This window comes from Anoplopoma fimbria, chromosome 23 (assembly GCF_027596085.1).
Source record: "Anoplopoma fimbria isolate UVic2021 breed Golden Eagle Sablefish chromosome 23, Afim_UVic_2022, whole genome shotgun sequence".
Taxonomy (NCBI): Eukaryota; Metazoa; Chordata; class Actinopteri; order Perciformes; family Anoplopomatidae; genus Anoplopoma; species Anoplopoma fimbria.
Genome location: NC_072471.1, coordinates 10,028,052 through 10,048,156, shown reverse-complemented (window position 1 = coordinate 10,048,156; position 20,105 = coordinate 10,028,052). Strand labels below are relative to the sequence as shown.

General features: G+C 35.6%; 1 protein-coding gene across 3 annotated transcripts in view; it reads left to right on the top strand.

Moving 5' to 3' along the window:
- The window catches only part of LOC129112428 (protein PHTF2-like), a 40,593-nt gene extending 24,744 nt beyond the window's left edge, over window positions 1-15,849 (top strand). For 2 of the 3 annotated variants that reach the window (XM_054624523.1, XM_054624522.1), the window contains 17 exons: window positions 2,364-2,433; window positions 2,992-3,150; window positions 4,205-4,370; window positions 6,090-6,251; window positions 7,529-7,757; window positions 7,859-8,005; window positions 8,134-8,290; window positions 8,703-8,773; window positions 9,188-9,316; window positions 9,436-9,521; window positions 9,697-9,889; window positions 10,035-10,166; window positions 10,349-10,435; window positions 10,985-11,140; window positions 11,221-11,316; window positions 11,504-11,629; window positions 12,684-15,849. In XM_054624523.1, the coding sequence (XP_054480498.1) occupies window positions 2,364-2,433; window positions 2,992-3,150; window positions 4,205-4,370; window positions 6,090-6,251; window positions 7,529-7,757; window positions 7,859-8,005; window positions 8,134-8,290; window positions 8,703-8,773; window positions 9,188-9,316; window positions 9,436-9,521; window positions 9,697-9,889; window positions 10,035-10,166; window positions 10,349-10,435; window positions 10,985-11,140; window positions 11,221-11,316; window positions 11,504-11,629; window positions 12,684-12,704 (2,187 nt within the window). In that variant the 3' untranslated portion in view covers window positions 12,705-15,849. The remainder of the gene's footprint in view (window positions 1-2,363; window positions 2,434-2,991; window positions 3,151-4,204; window positions 4,371-6,089; window positions 6,252-7,528; window positions 7,758-7,858; window positions 8,006-8,133; window positions 8,291-8,702; window positions 8,774-9,187; window positions 9,317-9,435; window positions 9,522-9,696; window positions 9,890-10,034; window positions 10,167-10,348; window positions 10,436-10,984; window positions 11,141-11,220; window positions 11,317-11,503; window positions 11,630-12,683) is intronic. The other variant, XM_054624524.1, reaches the window with a different exon arrangement.
- Window positions 15,850-20,105: the final 4,256 nt, after the last annotated feature.

Below are 20,105 nucleotides of genomic sequence, written 5' to 3'. Positions count from 1 at the left end.
TTCATATTTTTGATTTCTGACTAACAGTGTACATTGTTAATTTTCAAACGCATAATAGCATGAGAGCTGAAATAGATCTTTTATAAGAGTGTTTTCTTTTGTTTCCCTTCTGATCTCTGATTTTGCATAAAAACAAGACAAGAAATATTATAGTTCATATATTATATTAAATAATCTATTTAAAGCATGTGTTACTGCTCTCTGTCAGTATAATTCATACCCTTACATGCTTTTCTAAGTGCTCAGCTCTGCTGGTACAAGAATGAAACTACAATATATGCTGCTGGGTTTTCTTCAAATTTTCATTGTTGAAATACATTTTAAATATGTGCTGTTTTAGCTGTGGAGCAAATAGTGTAACAGAGGATTAAACATGAATGAAAAGCAATATGACGAGCAGCGTTAAGTAAGGATTGTAAACAGCAAAAAGTCGCTGTTTTAAACACTTTTTTTCTCCTTAATGAATGACCTTCATTCATGTTGGACCAGGTCACTGGAGCAACATAATAGCTTGTTCCTGGAGGAGAAACTAGTTTATAAAGATAAGAGACTATAAGTAGCACAGAGATAAGAGCTGTGTCCAGGCTGGATATTTCTGAAGGACTTTAATGCTGCGGTAAATCCACTGCCACGAGGAAGCTATTGATCGGCTCCTGTTAGCCCTGCATTAACACACACACACACACACACACACACACACACACACACACACACACACACACACACACACACACACACACACTGCATACTAGCTGGTTGTGCTATTTAGAGATAAGGGCCCCCATCAAGTATCTGTATCAAACCATTTACTGATAACAGACAAACCCGATTGGCCTGTATGTAAATATTAGCATGAGCCTGTCCGATCCAAGTGGACAGATTTGTGTGTTATTTCACAGTTCTGTTGAATGTGACCTACAACCTATATCTGTAAAATGTACAGTGTTGAAAAATGAGTATTGTTTGAAAGTAATTTTTTTTACCTGATGTTGGGTGCTGATACCCAAAAGATATTTTTCGATACCTTGCTTTATTCAATATAAACATTTTTCCATTTTTACATTTGCCTAATAAACTTGGGACCAATATTATTAAATGGTAAATGATTAAACAACACAACAGTAGAAAATCCCCTCAATAATGTAGTATAAATATGAATGTTGACCGGTTTTGGTCGGAACCTTTGTGTTTATGTGTGTTTGTGGTCACATGTTGTACAATACACAGCACTGTGGTCATATCTCTGTTTACTCAGAGCCATTGATAAGTTACCTACTGTAAAGATAGATACTATTGTCATGGTGCTCACAATGGTAACTCCGACTTTGTTGTATTTAAGCACACACACACACACGCACACACACACACACGCACACAACCTTGTACTTCTATCTTTGGCAGGTCCGGCATTGACATAATACATTCCCTAGCCGCTCAACATTACCATAACAGTCACGACTGAATGACTGGTTGACCTGGTAGGCTGAGTCTACCACTGCAATCAAATTAAGGAAAATAAACTAAATCAAACTCAATGCCTTAACCCAATCTAAAGCTTATTCTAACCCGAACCTTAAAACCAAGTCTAAATCCTTAAACAGGCCTTTGAAGGTCTGTTTCAAAGTGAGGACTGGTCTTAAACTCAAACTGATCCTTACAAAGATCCTACACAAACACACACCTTTAATTGTTTATTTGTGTTTATTCTATTCTGCTGAGAGGCAGGCCTTGCACCAAATGGCATATCAATCTCATAATTTACAGTTGCTCATAAAGTTTCAGAACAGTTTGTCAACACAGCTGGCATAGCAGTGGCTCACATACACACAAACACAGACAGAAAAGGAGTGTAATATGCATTATAGAAGGAAGTGAGTGGTTGGCACAGGAAGCCAGTGGGCCACAGGGGAGCTTTACTCTCAGGGTCATAAACTGCACAAAGCACCAACTTTAAAGCCATAACAGCAAACCTCACTAAGATGGATGTCTGCTGTAACACACCTTGGAAAAAACACAGCTGATAGGTCTTTTGGGGATTTTTTTCTTCTTTTGTTCTTCTGAATTTTGTAACAAATGCAAAAGAGACTCCAGATCGTGATGAGTTAAATCTTGTAGATGTGTAAGTAGATGCCTATGCAGTGAATTCAGTGAACTGGAGAATAGAGCCATTAGCTGTGTGAGCCTCCATGCACGGTGTGCCTCCTTAAAACACTGATGGTGTGTGTGTTCATGAAGGCATAAAGTGCATGAGAAGCCTCCTGTAGTTGAGTTCCTGTGTGTGTTTCCTTATATATTAATAATTTCTCTCTCTGTTTCTCTCCTCGTCTGTCATTGACTCTGTGTCGCTCTGTCTCCCCCTGCAGGGCTTCAGGAATAAGCCAAAGAAGACGGGACATGTCAAACCAGACCTTATAGACGTGGACTTGGTTAGAGGTGAGAACTAAGTTTTGGTGTGTGTGTCTGTGTGTGTGTGTCTAAACCTCCTTTCCATCAAGCTAATTAGATTAGATACCTGAGAGGCTTCCTGCTAAAGCTAAAAGATACAGAACATAAAACACTCACAAGAACCTGAGATGCCAGCGTCACCGTGCCAACCTCCTGTCCATGTTTATACTTACTCCCTGTCTTTCTTCATCTGCGTTCTTATCTTTTGCACTTTTCTCTCATATTCATCACATATTCCATTCTTCATCAAATCAGTCAAATGTATCCTCCCATTGTTATATTATCACACAGCATAACAGAATATATCAGCAAGAAAGAAATGCAGGAAGAGAAAGGATAAATAGAAATGGAGGGAAGTAGAAAGAAGATCTGCTGAAGTGAAAATAGATGGTAAAGGAAGGGGAGTCAGAGAAGGAAGAAGCAAAAGATTAAAAGATAAACACACTGCTCTGGTGTGACTCCAGGATGTAACTAGTAATGAGCTTTTTGCTTAATTAGTTCTTCTCGTTAAACTAAGAGTGTGTATTTCATTCTCTTCCTCTGCAGGTTCGGCGTTCGCCAAGGCCAAACCAGAGAGTCCGTGGACGTCACTGACCCGAAAAGGCATCGTCAGAGTCGTCTTCTTCCCTTTCTTTTATCGATGGTGGATCCAGGTCACCTCCAGAACCATTTTCCTCTTGCTGTTGGTTCTATATCTGCTGCAAGGTGTGTGTGTGTGTGTGTGTGTGTGTGTGTGTGTGTGTGTGTGTGTGTGTGTGTGTGTGTGTGTGTGTGTGTGTGTGTGTGTGTGTGTGCGCACCTTTCCCACGACATAGTCGGAGGGATTATGCCATTGGTCTATGTTTCTTATTTTCAGACTGAAAACATATGGAGGCTGTAGAGGAAATATCAAATTATGTATAAAACTATAATATAAAACTAGGCATAGCATAGCAGCATTTAAGTTTATTGAATGTGAGAAATATTGCGTATTATTTCATTTTTTTTATCGACAACTTTTAGTTTTAATAGTGTCCAATGAGGTCCAGTAGACCTATGAGGTGAGTTGCATCATCATCTAGGCTGAATTTAACCTAATTAGATGTTTAAATCAGTTTGTTTTTTTTAATACACATGCAGTATACAGAGTATCTTGAAAGCATAGTGTACTCCCAGGTTACACCTACATATCTGCAGAAACACTGTTAAGACAACTGAACAGTGTTTTCCACCACCTGCATCATGATGCTCTTTTTAGACCTGACAGAAACAGACGTCTCTCTCCAACTTCCCCCACATGCCCCTCACACAACACTCACACACCTTCTGTTTGATTTATCACCACGGTTTCATATTCATTTTGACCACCAGAGGACATACACAAACCCAAGATCCAGTCACATGTCATTCGTTGTTGCTTAGTTACACATCGAGCAGACGATGCAACCCAAGCATCACAGTGGAGTTGTCTTATGGTCACTTCACGAATTTAAGTCCACCATTCACTCAATTTCTTCCCCCCCTCTTTGGTCTACACAAACGACTTGGAAAAATATCTGGATATCTAGCACCTTGACTTTCTCCACGTAGAGGTATTGTAGTTAAATGCACATCACATGTAGGTGCAAGGCTGTTGGAAATACATATAGAGACCATAGTGACCCAAACAATGAAGTTTAAAGCTCTGAAGAACTGCATAGTTTGGTGGTAAAACAACATGGTGACTCTCATTTGATTGCTCTGTTTCTAATGTAATGGATGCCATTTTCTAAACTTGCAGTTGCAGCAGCAGTCCTGTATGCGATCATCCCTCAGCCTCATGGGATACCGACCACCGAGGTGTTTGGAGCCATCTGGCTCATGTTGCTGCTTGGCACCGTCCACTGTCAGATCGTCTCCACCAGGACCCCGAAACCTGCCTCCAGCAGCAGCGGGAAGAGACGCAGGTAAGATAGGAGGAAAGAAAAGAGAGGGAGTACTGTTTATGAGCAGGAGTGGAAACCTGTCCAGGGAAAAATGGTGCAGAACATAAAGGGGAAATGATAACAGAGGTGGAGAATGGAAAAAGAAGTAGAGATAAAGCTAGGGAAACGCTGTGGAAGATAAAGAACAGAACGGAAAATGGAAATAACAAGTACAAGATAAGGAAATAGGGGAGGGAGAAAGGTATGGAAACAAATGTATGAATACGTCTTTTGTTGCTGGATTGAGTTTGTTCTCACTGTTTGCTTTCTGACGAGTTCTCAGTCGGCTTCTTTCACAAAAAACCTAATGGAAGCATATTTATCATGGAGAGAGTTTCTGTCAACATAAAAGACTCCTCTCATCTTTCTGACTTAATTAAGTATTCATTTATTTTTATAAATTACTGTTATTTTGACAGTTATGGTTTTTTAAAGGATCTTTTACATCAAGAATAAGGACCAACATTTAAGTCATGATATTATCTCTAGATTACATGCCTGCCTTGAAATCTCTCCATGATAAATATAATATCACTGGTTAAAGACAAATGGGATTGATTGTGTGTGAAAGTAGAAAGTAGCTTGCTTTCCTTGGTGTGTTTTTGTAGTTTTTAGAGTTGCAGTTTGTGGTTTTCTCTCAGTCAGTTAACAGCTCGTCAGTGTGTGGCTGCTGTTTCTGATTTACAATTATTTAAAGACAATTTTCAGACTCTTGGGAAAGAAAATTGGACCATGCCACAGTTTTGGAAAGGGTTTGGAGGAAGTGAGGTAATAGTGGTTGCTACTTCAGTGAATACATTTTGGGTCTCTTTTATTAAGGAAAGAGAAAAAAAATCATGAAAAGGGTCAAATTATAATTACACAAGATTCTGTTCCTCTGTACATTTCTCTATATCTGTCTTTCTCTCTTCCTCATCCAAGTCTTAAAGACATTTCATCTCGTAGAAAAACAGAGAAATCAGTCTCCAGGTCAGAAAATGCATACAATCTCATACATCTCAGACCAACAATTATTGTCAACAATTATTATATTGAGCCTTCACTTCTCCTCTATCAAATTTAAGGAGCAATTCTGCAAAATTTCTATGCATATATACTGCAAAAGTAGATATAACACAAAAGAAGTATTTAAGTAGTGGATCTGTGATGCTTCCTAATCACATTGTAAAATCTGGGACATTTTTTTTTTCATTGTGTTATGTCCCTTATTTACCCTGATAACGTTTTTTAAAGCCCTTTTTTTTTACAAAAAACATTTGCCTAATTAGCTTAGTGTCTTTATTTGTTTTTATGAATACAGGGTGTACATGACAATGTCTGTCATCTCAGATCATGTCCTCAGTTTTAAGTATTACATTTGTCCAACAAGTTTAGTTTTTGTTTTTGTTTTTTTATGAAAAATATCTACTTTTGCAGAATAACAACCTAAATGAGGGTTTTGGTATGATTTGCCTTTTAACTGTATCAGCGTCTGTGTCTGGCGGGAGCCTGAGTTTTGGGCACCAGTGCTTTGCTTCTTGAAACATGGCACTGTCTAGCTTCTGTAAAAGTAAAAATATTTTTTACTGCCAACACTTGTTGTAATTATAACAAGAAAATGCAGCCAGGTTCCCGGTGGACACACTGCTGTAGTTTCAGGTCTTCTTAGTCTCCAGATCCTCTCTAAGTCTCTCTCCATCCTCTATTCTTTTCAAACTGAAGGAAGTTGAGGAAGGCATCTCAGATGGAGGTGCATAGGGAAGGCGACGGGTCTAGCACTACCGATAACACACAGGAGGGGTCGCCACACTCCCACTCAGCCAGCACCACATACAGCCTGGGCGCTCTCTTCCAAGATTTCTGGCATGATATCTGTAAAGCTGGGTGTGTATTTTCGTTTCTCATCTTCCTAAAACGAGATGATATACAAAGACAGGACTGGGGTTCAGTTCACCAGATGATACAGGTTGAAAGTGTTTAGAATAAAAACATTTTTGGGGGTTATATCAATCAATTTGATCAAATAATGACATTATGTCTTGTTATCTTAATGGTTACTCTTACACATGTACTCTTTATATATTTATTTTTTAATAGAATTACCAAGAACTGAATCCCAGCCTCGAGTCATACCTAACCTGAGCTTCGTCAGCTGCAACGTCTCTTCCTCTCTTATCACATCGTTAACTATTATCTTCCCAAAAATATTGCTCAATTGCTCAATTCAGTCAAAGGTTGACTGAATATATCACATCTGATCTTGAAAAGCAACATTGTCTTCACAACTATTAATACCTGAGCCACCAAAATGTAACAATGAAAGCAATCTTTTGTCTTCGGCACCACTCTCTCAGTGAGGAACGAAGGGACTTTGCAGCTGATTTTGATGAGCATGACTTGCTGACCAAGCTGTGTTTAAAAGAAGCATGGGCTGGGGTCTTTGCTGATAAAAGATCCAACAAAAAATCATCTATCTGAAAGTTTCTCAAATCAAACTACATTTTTACTCTCTCTAAAACAATTATATGCCTATAATTTGAATTGGACCTTCATTGTCTCAGACAGCTGCTTCCTCCCCAAGCTTCTACTTTGACCTGCTTTCAACAACATTGTGGAACATTTCAGAGCTCTAAATAACTCCTGATTTGGTTTCTTCATCTATTGATTATCTGCCTCACTTAAGCACTCTGTGCAAGACTCCTCCATCTCTGTCAGTTAATTTTCTCTCAGTGATTCATTCATTAATCCTCTGATTTACTGGATTTTCCCTTTTTAACTCTATTTCTAATGTCAGTTTAGATTACCAGCCACACTAGTTTTTCTATTCATTTATAAACATTTTCATTGTTTTGATTGAATTGTTACTACGGTAGCAGCTCTCCTCTAAATCACATTTTTTCTCTAATATTTCAGTTCATTTTGTATGAATGTTCCACAGTGATGTGTTGAATGCTTCCTGTCAGTGTGATTTATCTCACTGCATGTCTACTTCTGAGACTGAACTTCACAACTGCTAAACTCACTGCCCTGCTGTATTTTTATCTAAATATCTGTCTGTATCCATCTGTCCATCTATACATGTCTATCTTTTTCTATCAATCTCTCCTTCTGGCTGTTTCTTCTACCTGTCCTCCTTCCCCTCCTCTGCTTCGTCCCATCAGATCGAAGAAGTCCAAACTGTCCATCGACAAGTCGACAGAGACGGACAACGGCTACGTGTCTCTGGACGGCCGGGTGACCAATCGCAGCAGCGAGGAGGGGCTTCAGCTCCACGAGCAGCGATGTGATTCACTAAACAGGGCCGATGAGGTGTGCTGGAACTCTCACATCCAGCCGGCACACATTCACGCACCCCTTGGCACGGGACTGATGCTAGCAAGCGGCAACAAGGTGATCCATCACACCAGAAACACAAGTACTGTTTGTCTGCAGACCCACATCATGTCTGATTTACCAGGATTTGTGTCTGATGTGTGGATTTTGTCTTTTAGGAGCCAGCATCAGACGAGGCGTCCAGTGAGGAGGACCCTGAAGCTTCCTACAGCGCCCTCCGCAGGGGAGTCGAAAGAATGAACAGCGACTCTACGCTCAGAAACCGAAAGAATACACACCACTACAAGAAACACTTTGCGGTGGAGGTAAACACACATACAAAAGGCAACAAGTTAACCTTTCGAAGCACTTAAATCAGTTAATATTGGAAAACAGGACAAAGGCATTGTTTCATATATTTCTAAAAATAACAATCCTCCCTGCTTTCACTCAGGATGTTCCCAAGTCTGGCACCAGCTGCAGCTCCAGATGTTCCAGTCTTAGGACTCAGGACTCAGAGAGCACTCGACACGAGTCCGAGACGGAGGACCTGATGTGGGAAGACTTCCTGCACTGTGCCGAGTGCAGATCCTCCTGCACATCAGAGACAGGTGTGAAGATGAGATTGGCATAGAATACCTAAAGAAGTGTATTGTGTAGCAGACCACATGACATGTGCAATACAATACACTGTGCAATATAGCTATAATAGTTTTTTCTGTCTGTAAATATAATATTTCAGTTATTGTTGATTTTCTACTGTTTTTTATTTCATTTTTATTTTTATCTTGTCTTTCTTTTACTATGTCTCTTGTGTGCACTTTACCCTATGCTGCTGTAAGCCTGCAAATTTCCCCGCTGTGGGACTAATAAAGGATTATCTTATCTTATCTTATAAGAAGCATGTGTGACTCGTTTGTTTCAGTAATTTTGTTGTTTTGATGAACCTGCTTCAGTCCTTGTTTATAGATAATCTTTTGGTGTTTGTATTGTATTTAATAATGTGACTCCTTTTCTTAACAGAGGGAGAAGGAGGAGGGACGCCTGTCTGTCCCCCTGCTAAAAAGGAATATAGAGACGACCCTTTCCATCAGGTCTGTAATGCCTCTTACATAAGACATGTGGAATGCCTGGTGCTGGATAGTTTGGATGATTTTCATTTTTAAAGATGAATAGGAATCTAAATAAGAACTGGGCTTAATTAGTTTGAATGGTTTTTTTATTTATTATTTTAATGTTCTGTTATTTCAACAGCATTTCAATGTTTATATTCACTTTGTAGTTGTGACCTGCTTAACACTAAAATAGAGTCATTTAAATGCGGTTGAAACATCATAATAAGTTCACTTTTCAAACTAGTTTAGACTTGTTTCAACCCAGACTTCTTCTGACCTGCTAATAAGACACAAGACATTTGTTTGCTTACTTGCTTTCTCTCTTTCCCCAAAGTAAATAGACAGGTCCATAATAATGTGGGTGTTGTGTGGTTGTTTGTTATTTGCTCTCAGGGTCACTCTCCCTGGCTGCACAGCTCCAATCCCGGTTTGGAGAGAGTGAGCGCCATTGTGTGGGAGGGAAACGAGTGTAAGAAGGCCGACATGTCCGTTCTGGAGATCAGCGGGATGATCATGAACCGAGTGAGTGACAATTCTTGAGGATAATTGCATACATTTACTACCTACGTGTCAGCAAAAACACAACAAACTTGGGCAAAGAAGGATTAACTGTTTTTCTGTTTCTCCGCCTCCCTTCACAGGTGAATCTCTACACTCCTGGTATTGGTTACCAGGTGTTTGGGAACCTGGTTTCAGTGACGCTCGGCCTCACACCTTTTGCGTACAGGTACTGCTGTCATAACATAGGTCATCTAGATATATGAAGTTTGGGAGATTCAAGACACATTCCTTTAACCTCTAAAAAATAGTGAAACAATTTGTAAAAATACTTATCAATAAGAAACTATTTCAGAATTGTTTTGGCTGGTTTACTTACGTCATTCTTTGTCCGTCTCCTGCAGGCTGGCTCAGTACAGTGACTTGGATCAGCTGACCACGCTCTCAGCCAATGAGCTGCTGTCTTTGGCACTGGTGGGCGGGACTGGTTCAGACGGCTTGGTCATCACCATGGTAACACTCAGCTTCCTGGTACGCGTTTGCCTTATATGGCTCTTCTTCTTCCTGCTCAGTGTTGCAGAGAGGACCTACAAACAGGTGAGACAAGGACATTCTGATTTACTGCTTTTAACGGTGAAGCTGAGTTTTTTTACTTAAGCACAATGTTTTGTTGGATACTTGAGTATAGACTCTCCTTTCAGTTCTGATCAAACCTATTATTGTTCATATATGTGTGTTTCAGAGGCTACTGTTTGCCAAGTTGTTTGGTCACCTGACTTCAGCCCGCAGAGCCAGGAAGTCTGAAGTCCCCCATTTTAGACTGAAGAAAGTTCAGAACATAAAGATGTGGCTGTCGCTACGCTCCTACCTCAAGGTAACACATTTAAGGAATATGGTGTTTAACTGATGAAATTGGTAACCATGTTAAATGCTTTTTCAACATTTATATTTATATATCTATCTGTTTATTTGGAAGTTGGGCGCATTCCTGGCTGTGGTAAATGAAATTTATAGACACAAACACCTGAGTGTAACGCTGTACTGTTGCATTTGCAGAGACGGGGTCCTCAGCGTTCAGTGGATGTGATCGTATCATCTGCCTTCCTGCTTACTCTGTCTGTCGTCTTCATCTGCTGTGCTCAGGTAATTTGGAGTGGGCTTAACCATCAAAACATTATAGCCTCGAGGTCCAAGAGTAAGTCGACATTAAATCGGTTCTCTTGGGGGTACCTGGCTTACAGGTGACATTTAATAATAAGTCACATCACGTGACAACAAACTCAAAAACATATTAATGCTCGGCAGTATTCTCTATTCAGTAATAACATGAGGTAAATGTTAAATGTAGATCTGGTTTTAGTGTGGACGTAGTCTAGATTCAGGTGTTTCTACTGTATTGTCATTGACAATACCATAATTTATACAGTTTTGAATGAATTTTCTTATTAAAGCAACTGTGTGTAAGATCTTTTGGCAAACCCAGTAAAAACTAGTGCAGTCTGTCGCTTTTTTACCACTTTCATCTTCGTGCATTTCTGGTATGCCACAGTGTCTATTTTTAATTTTACCACTGGAGGGCACCAAAATGAGACATTTTTGCAATTCTACCCATATTGATTCCTTCGACTAAAAAAATTAATAAAAATAAGCATTTTGACAGACTGATAAATGAACGTGCCTCTCTTCTTCCAGTTGCTCCACGTCCATGAAACGTTCCTGGAGTGTCACTATAACTGGGAGCTGGTGATCTGGTGCTCCAGTCTGTCTCTGTTCCTGCTCAGGTTTGTCACTCTGGGCTCTGAGACCAGCAAGAAGTACAGCAACACCTCCTTACTGCTCACTGAACAGGTACACTCGGAATTTACACTCCTAACAACACAGCCGACACGTCTTCAAACGCTGACGTTGATCTATCGTGTGTTTCACAGATCAACCTGTATCTGAAGATGGAGAAGAAGCCAAATAAGAAAGAGGAGCTGACACTGGTGAACAACGTCTTAAAACTGGCTACCAAACTACTCAAGGTACGTCTATCTTCAAAACTCAATTTTTATCTCCAATAATCAGGATTCTTTTACAGTTTTGACTTTTATTTGAGGCAGGGTTCTTTTTTGTTGGGATACCTGCACCAGTCTTTTTATGTACTTTTAAATATGCCTAATATTATTTACAACTGTTTATTCCTCTTCCTCTCTCTCTCTCTCCCTCCAGGAGTTGGATACTCCTTTCAGGTTGTATGGTTTGACTATGAACCCTCTGCTCTACAACATCACCCAGGTGGTTATCCTGTCTGCCGTGTCAGGAGTCATATCTGACCTATTAGGATTTAACCTGAAGGTAAGTGTGTTACACATGTCTCCATTAGGTTCAGAGGCTAGTTAAAGTCATCCCAGGTCAGAGCAGAAAGCGGTACTGGAAGCTTGTGGTGTAGAGACTACTTGTGCTCTCGGTTGCGTAACCTGTGTTCACACATCATCTTTTTCTGGAAGAAAGCACCTTCAGGGCGCTGGGGAACGCTTTATCCCATCATATGTCTATATCTGTTTGACATCGTTTTTTTCACAATGATTATTATTATTAACGGAAGATACTTGCGTCATACTTTGTATGGATCAACTTGACAGCTCAAGGGTGATAATAGTGCATTCACCAGCAACATTCAGTGTCCAACCATGACTGATTAGTGCTAGCATGTCCAAGCTGGCTAGCGTGTTAGCTTTGCCAACTACAGTCATTCATAAAATAGCCCTGCAGGTAGTCCCTTCATCACTAAGCTTATAGCACCACTCATTTTGCAAAGACGCACAGATGAACTTTGTCCTAAAAAGTATTTCAACCTAATTCTACTTTATGCTTTATATAGTTTATACAAAGCATACTAGTTTATATCTCAACAAAATATGGGAATATTGTGCTTTTTTTCTGCAATACGTGACACAGTTCTGACAACTGTATTTACAAGACATATGATCAGCTTATTAAATGAGGCATTATTATACTCTATATATCTTTGACTATCAAACTATTTAATATAAAGTAGACAAAAAATTCCCCTTGACCACCGGGAAAATAATTAGTGATTTTACTTTTGATACTTAAGTGTATTTTGCTTTTTTGCTTTCTTATATAGTTTACTATTATTTTTAAAGGACTGTACTTTACTTTAACCTGTAATGGATTTTATTTTACTATTGCCTGTTATGGACTATAGTTTTACTGATATTTCAGAATACTTCTGCTGGAACTGGAACTGGCATTTAACCTTAAATCATAATTGGAGCCTTTCCTTATAACTGCAGAACACAGATCAAGCTTTGTCTGTTAAAACACAAGTCATAAACCAGTCATGTTTGTGTATTAATCCTGTTTCTGTCTTACTTCCTTTTCACAGCTGTGGAAGATTAAATCGTGACAGTGAACGGAGAAAAGGCGTCGGCCTTCACTCTCACTGACTGACTCACTGAATGCTCGTCCGACTGATTTAACGGTCGACTGACTGAAAGACCGAACGTGGTTCTCGAAATATTGGAGTGCTTTCACCTTCAATGTTCCCACTTTGTGCAATTCAAAAATTATTTATTTACCCACTCAGTGTTTTCTACTTAGGGTTTATTTGAATTGTAGTTTGTTTTATTTTTGTGTTCTATGACACAAAACAATGGTATATTTTACCTGTCAACAAAAAGTGTTATTATTATTATTATTATTATTATTAAGCATAAATTCATGTTTAATGTGACGGTTTAGGTTCTCGGCTGCATTTGCAACAGTTCAGTTTTCATTTCAGCTCATTCACATATTTGAAGTCAAAGTATCGAGCTGCCGATGGGACAACTGTCATTTTATTGTAAGTTTTTGTGTTTTATTTACATAAACTGAAAGTAATTATTTATATGTTGAGTCAATTTTAAAACAGAATTTCAAACTGTTACAACTTTAAAGTCTTTTTTAAGAATACACGTGTTACTCCAATGGTTTTCTTCAGACAACAAAGAGATGGGTGGACGATGAGTATCTAGTTGAATTGCAACCTAATTGTTCAATTTGAGTAAATAATACAAATGATCTTAACAGATGCAAGCAAAGCATATCCTCACAAAACTACAATTACAACGATACTTTATCATTTCAAACTTCGCTGCTTTGGTGAAGACAATGGTCCACTAACATTGAAGATATATTTGCTGTGATTCCAGGCATTTCACAAATAAACTCAATTTTCTATTCATACCAGCTCCCAGGTGCAAGGGGGGAAAAATACATTTAAGTATTTCTTAATGGATGTTAACCATTCTGCATTTAAAGTTTTTAATTTTCTGTGGAGAGGTGATGCCACATGTCATCAGCAATGCAAAGAAACAATAATCCAGTTAATGGAAATAACAGACCATAGACAATATGTGACATTAACAGAAACCTCTGATGTTTAAAAAAAATATCCCTTTTTAAATTATTTCTTTTTTCTTTTTTTTTTACTGATTTCAATTTCATTATTAGTATTTCTGATAATACATGTGTGCTGTGGGTAGTCACATGTCTTCACAAAATTGTTTTGGTTAAAATAACTTTTAAAGGCAGATTAGGATATTGGTCTGTTACTTGTTTGTGATGTTACTTGCTAAATTAGTTAACACAAGATCACTTCCTTTTGTAGCTGTTTGGATCTGAGTCATATGTGGTTTTCGTTTTTTTCATGATGATCCCGATTTGTTGTTTCTTTGTGAAATAACACAGATTTGTCTCTCAAACTGACATTGTGGCTGTAGTCCAATAGTATTTTTTTGATTAGTATAACCGACTCAAATGACCCATAAGTATCTAAGTAGCAGCCATGAAAAGATCTGGTTGGATTCTCTAAATGCTAAGGAAAGGTGGTTCAATGCTTCCTTTCTTATCTCCTTCAGCAAAGGGTACACTTGGCCATCTTTTATGAAAGGAAAAGAGATAAGGCTGTCAGACAATTCCTTGAGGCAGTCCCATGTCAATAACATCTGTGGTTGCAAAATGACGTAGCCTAGTGTAAGCGCACACGTATTCTCTTAGCACAGCGGTTTTCAATGTCTTTCCTTGACCTCATGACGTCGCCCATCGAGATCAAGGAGAAGTGGTTAGGCAAAGATGTAATTTCATTTGACAGACTATTTATTTATTGTCAACCAGCTTCTTTGAGTGTCACAATTGTCAGTGTTAAAGTTCTGCTCTATATATTAGCCTAAAATATTCCAAAAAGGGAAAGCAATTTTTTTTTTTTATTTTATCTGAATATCACTGTTGTTGGGCTACAGTTGATGATCCAAAATGACAAAGATTCCTAAGTATACAACCAGATATGGAGAATCTATTTGGTGTCCAAAATATAGAAAATGGGGAATGAGTCAACAATGGAGTGATTTTGGACACGGCGTATTCTATTCTAAAATAAGTACATCAACACATTCACTTACATAAAGAAAGACATTCAATATTAATCAAAAAGGAGGATTTTTTTTTTTTTTTTTAATTTAGTTTTTAGTATTTTAACACCATCAAATTTAATTTCTAACCCTTTAAGCCAGGGGTCAATATATGATTTATATCATAGCATACCATAACAGTATCAATGGTTTAGCTCCTGAAATTCTTTTAGGACTATCTGATTGGTCAGTTTGTGTCAGCCAAGATTAGAAATTCAGTTGTTATATAGAATTTGATATCAAACTCACAGAGCTATAGATGGGAGATTCATGTGTATGAAAATTGACAGTGATCAAAACTGACAGTCAGTTAGCCTCTGTCCTTCACAGGTTTCTAAAACACTTCAGTTAAAGCAGGTCTGAACGTGAATGAAGATATGCACTTTAAAAACAGATTTAAAATGGAAGAATAAAAATAACATCTGGTTTCAATGTCAAGAGATTTTTTTTTGTACCTCACCTGTTTGACACAGTATGTGTATGTTTTTCAAGCAAATACTAGCTCTGAACTTATGAATAATTTGTTGACAATTCACATCACTCTCTGAAGTAAATCCTGCATGGTACATGAAGTTATCATACCCACAAAAAATATCTTAAATGTGATTGAATTGCTTTTGTTGCCTCAGTTAATCAGTTAGCATTTTTGCGAATTCAAACAAGCTCCATTCATAAAAATGCTAGCATAATCATCTTCAATGTGTTTGAAGAAGAAGACCAAAGTGCTTATTTTACTTTTTGTTTATGTTTTTCTCTGCTGGAAAAAAAGAATGTATTTACAGCATTGTGCTTTAATATATATTTGTTTCCCTTTGGAAATACTTTTAAGTTGTATTCCTGTATTCTATTTGGCATTGTGCTTTTTGTTCTTTCATCATTCATTTGTAAAGGTTGTCTCTCAAGCTTGTTGGAAAGGGGAGGCATAATTTACAGTGCTTTTAAAGAACAAATACGTTTGAAAGTTATGTATGAAAATGAATCTAGGTTAAGGACTCTGCTGTTGTGATTCTGTTTTCAAAGAGTCTAAAATTTGGATTTTTTTTTGTTGTGAACTGGTCTGTCCACAAGGTCTACATTTTTATAATAAAAATAAAAATAAATGGATGTTGACTCAATGATCTTTTTTTTTGTCTTTCAGAATTATTGCACCTTTCAATATGCTGTATATTTTATTTTTGCAGACAGAGATGCTGGTGGGATAATGGAGTTTTTTATGACATACTGTACTATAATGTATTATGTAACATACCAAACCATGACATTTTTTGCAAGAACTTTTTATGACATACACTATACTATAATTTGAATGAGATATGACATTTTTATAACCTGTTACTTTTTTTTCAACATACTATCAAATATTTTTCTGACATGCTATTTTTTTCAGCATACTATTTTGACTTATTTCAACATACTATCATTTTTTTTAGATGAATGTTTCCCATTTTACAATGAATTTCAACATACTATACCATTACCTTTTCATGAGATACTCTTTCTATAACTTTTTTAATGGCTGACTTTTTTCAACAAAATAGAGTTTTTACAACCTACTGTACTATGACGTTATTTCGACATATACTATGACTTTTTTCAATATACCATGATGACTTTCTATGACATTTTTATCACAGTAGTATGACTTTTTTTCTATATATATTTTATACAATTATAATTTCATGAAACATCCATACAATGCCGTTTCTATGACTTTTATGGCATTTTAAAATCACGTTTTATGACTTCTTTCTAAAATAATTAACTGAGACACTTTGGCTATACTTTGAGTTCTTTCGTCAAGCTCTACTATGTATATATCGTAGTATAGCATGCCGAAATAGTCATAAAAAAACATTGTATAGCAAGTCGAAAAAAGTAATTAAGAAGTCATAGTCGTGGCATGTCGAAATAAGTCGTAGTATAGTATGTTGGAATACAGCATAAAAAATAAATCTGATAACATGTTTTAAAAAGTCGTAAAAAAGTAAAGCATGTCAAAAATAGTAAGAGTAGAGTATGTCAAGAAAGTCTTGAAAAGTAATAGTATAGCATGTCCAAAAAAATGTATAGTACAGTATGTCAAACAAAGTCATAAAATATCCATTGTATAGAATGTAGAAAATTCTATTTTTTAAAGTGAATGTTAAAAAGTCAGAAAAGTATGTCGAAAAAAGTCATAGTATAGTATGTTAAAAAAAAGTCATGCTATAGTATGTCGAAAAAAATTAAAAAAAGTCATGCTTTAGTATGTCGAAAAAAGTAATATAGTAAGTCGAAAAAAGTCAAACTATAGTATGTCGAAAAAAGTAATGGTATAGTATGTAAAAAAAAAAGTCATATTATAGTATGTCGAAAAAGTGAAAAAGGTCAGAGTATAGTATGTCGAAAAATGTCATTCTATAGTATGTCGGAATAAGTCATAGTATAGTATGTCGAAAAAAAATGAAAAAAGTTATAGTATTGTATGTCGAAAAAAGTTGAAAAAAAGTCACAGTATATTTTGTCAGAATAAGTGATAGAATAGTATGCCGGAATAAGTCATAGTATAGTAAGTCGAAAAAAGTCGTAGTATAGTATGTCGAAAAAAAGTTAATAAAGTCATAGTATAGTATGTTGAAAAAAGTTATACTATAGTATGTCGGAATAAGTCATAGTATAGTAAGTCGAAAAAAGTCATAGTATAGTATGTCGAAAAAAGTTGAAAAAAAGTCAGTATAATATGTCGATAAAAGTTGAAAAAAGTCATAGTATAGTATGTCGGAATGAATCATAGTATAGTATTTCGTAATAAGTCGTAGTATAGTATGTCGAAAAAAAGTGAATAAAGTCATAGTATAGTATGTTGAAAAAAGTCGTAGTATTGTATGTCGAAAAAAGTGAATAAAGTCATAGTATAGTATGTTGAAAAAAGTCATAGTATTGTATGTTGAAAAAAGTTGAAAAAAAGTCATAGTATATTTTGTCAGAATAAGTCATAGAATAGTATGCCGGAATAAGTCATGGTATAGTATGTCGAAAAAAAGTGAATAAAGTCATAGTATAGTATGTTGAAAAAAGTCGTAGTATTGTATGTCGAGAAAAGTGAATAAAGTCATAGTATAGTATGTCGAAAAAAGTGAATAAAGTCATAGTATAGTATGTTGAAAAAATAAGTCATAGTATTGTATGTCGAAAAAAGTGAATAAAGTCATAGTATAGTATGTCGAAAAAAGAAAAAAAAAAGTCATAGTATAGTATGTCGGAATAAATCATAGTATAGTATTTCGGAATAAGTCATAGTATAGTATGTCGTAATAAGTCGTAGTATAGTATGTTGAAAGAAAGTGAAAAAAGTCATAGTATTGTATGTCGAAAAAAGTTGAAAAAAAGTCACAGTATATTTTGTCAGAATAAGTCATAGAATAGTATGTCGAATAAATCATAGTATAGTATGTTGTATGAATAAATCATAGTATAGTAAGTCGTCAAAAAAGTCATAGTATAGTATGTCGAAAAAAGAAGAAAAAAAAAAGTCATAGTATAGCATGTCGATAAAAGTTGAAAAAAAGTCATAGTATAGTATGTCGGAATAAATCATAGTATAGTATTTCGTAATAAGTCGTAGTATAGTATGTCGAAAAAAAGTGAATAAAGTCATAGTATAGTATGTTGAAAAAAGTCATAGTATTGTATGTTGAAAAAAGTTGAAAAAAAGTCATAGTATATTTTGTCAGAATAAGTCATAGAATAGTATGCCGGAATAAGTCATGGTATAGTATGTCGAAAAAAAAAGTGAATAAAGTCATAGTATAGTATGTTGAAAAAAGTCGTAGTATTGTATGTCGAAAAAAGTGAATAAAGTCATAGTATAGTATGTTGAAAAAAGTCATAGTATTGTATGTTGAAAAAAGTTGAAAAAAGTCATAGTATATTTTGTCAGAATAAGTCATAGAATAGTATGCCGGAATAAGTCATGGTATAGTATGTCGAAAAAAAGTGAATAAAGTCATAGTATAGTATGTTGAAAAAAGTCGTAGTATTGTATGTCGAAAAAAGTGAATAAAGTCATAGTATAGTTTTGTCAGAATAAGTCATAGTATAGTATGTTGGAATAAGTCATAGTATAGTATGTCGAAAAAAGTGAATAAAGTCATAGTATAGTATGTTGAAAAAAGTCATAGTATAGTATGTCGAAAAAGTGAAAAAAGTCATAGTATAGTATGTCGAAAAAAAAAAAATAGTATAGTATTTGTCAGAATAAGTCAAAGTATAGTATGTCGAAAAAAGTCATAAAAGTCATAGTATAAAATGTTGAAAAAAGTCATAGTATAGTATGTTGAAAAATAGTTGAAAAAAAATAAAGTCATAGTATATTTTGTCAGAATAAAAAGTCATAGAATAGTATGCCGAATAAGTCATAGTATAGTATGTCGAAAAAGTGAATAAAGTCATAGTATAGTATGTTGAAAAAAGTCATAGTATTGTATGTCGAAAAAAGTGAATAAAGTCATAGTATAGTATGTCGAAAAAAGTCATAGTATAGTATGTTCGAATAAGTCATAGTATAGTATGTCGTAATAAGTCATGGTATAGTATGTCGAAAAAAAGTGAATAAAGTCATAGTATAGTATGTTGAAAAAAGTTGAAAAAAAGTCATAGTATATTTTGTCAGAATAAGTCATAGAATAGTATGCCGGAATAAGTCATAGTATAGTATGTCGAAAAAAGAATATAGTATAGTATGTCGAAAAAAGAATGTATGAAAAAAAGTCATAGTATAGTATGTCGAAAAAAGTCAAATAGTATGTTGAAAAAAAAAAAAGTCATAGTATAGTATGTCAGAATAAGTCATAGAATAGTATGTTGAATAAGTCATAGTATAGTATGTCGAAAAAAAATGAATAAAGTCATAGTATAGTATGTTGAAAAAAATAAAGTCATAGTATATATGTCGTCAAAAAAGTGAATAAAGTCATAGTATAGTATGTTGAAAAAAGTCATAGTATTGTATGTTGAAAAAAGTTGAAAAAAAGTCATAGTATATTTTGTCAGAATAAGTCATAGAATAGTATGCCGGAATAAGTCATATAGTATAGTATGTCAAAAAAAGTGAATAAAGTCATAGTATAGTATGTTGAAAAAAGTCATAGTATTGTATGTCGAAAAAAGTGAATAAAGTCATAGTATAGTATGTCGAAAAAAGAAAAAAAAGTCATAGTATAGTATTTCGGAATAAGTCATAGTATAGTATGTCGTAATAAGTCATAGTATAGTATGTTGAAAAAAGTATGTATGTTGAAAGAAAGTGAAAAAAGTCATAGTATAGTATGTCGAAAAAGTTGAAAAAAGTCATAGTATATTTTGTCAGAATAAGTCATAGA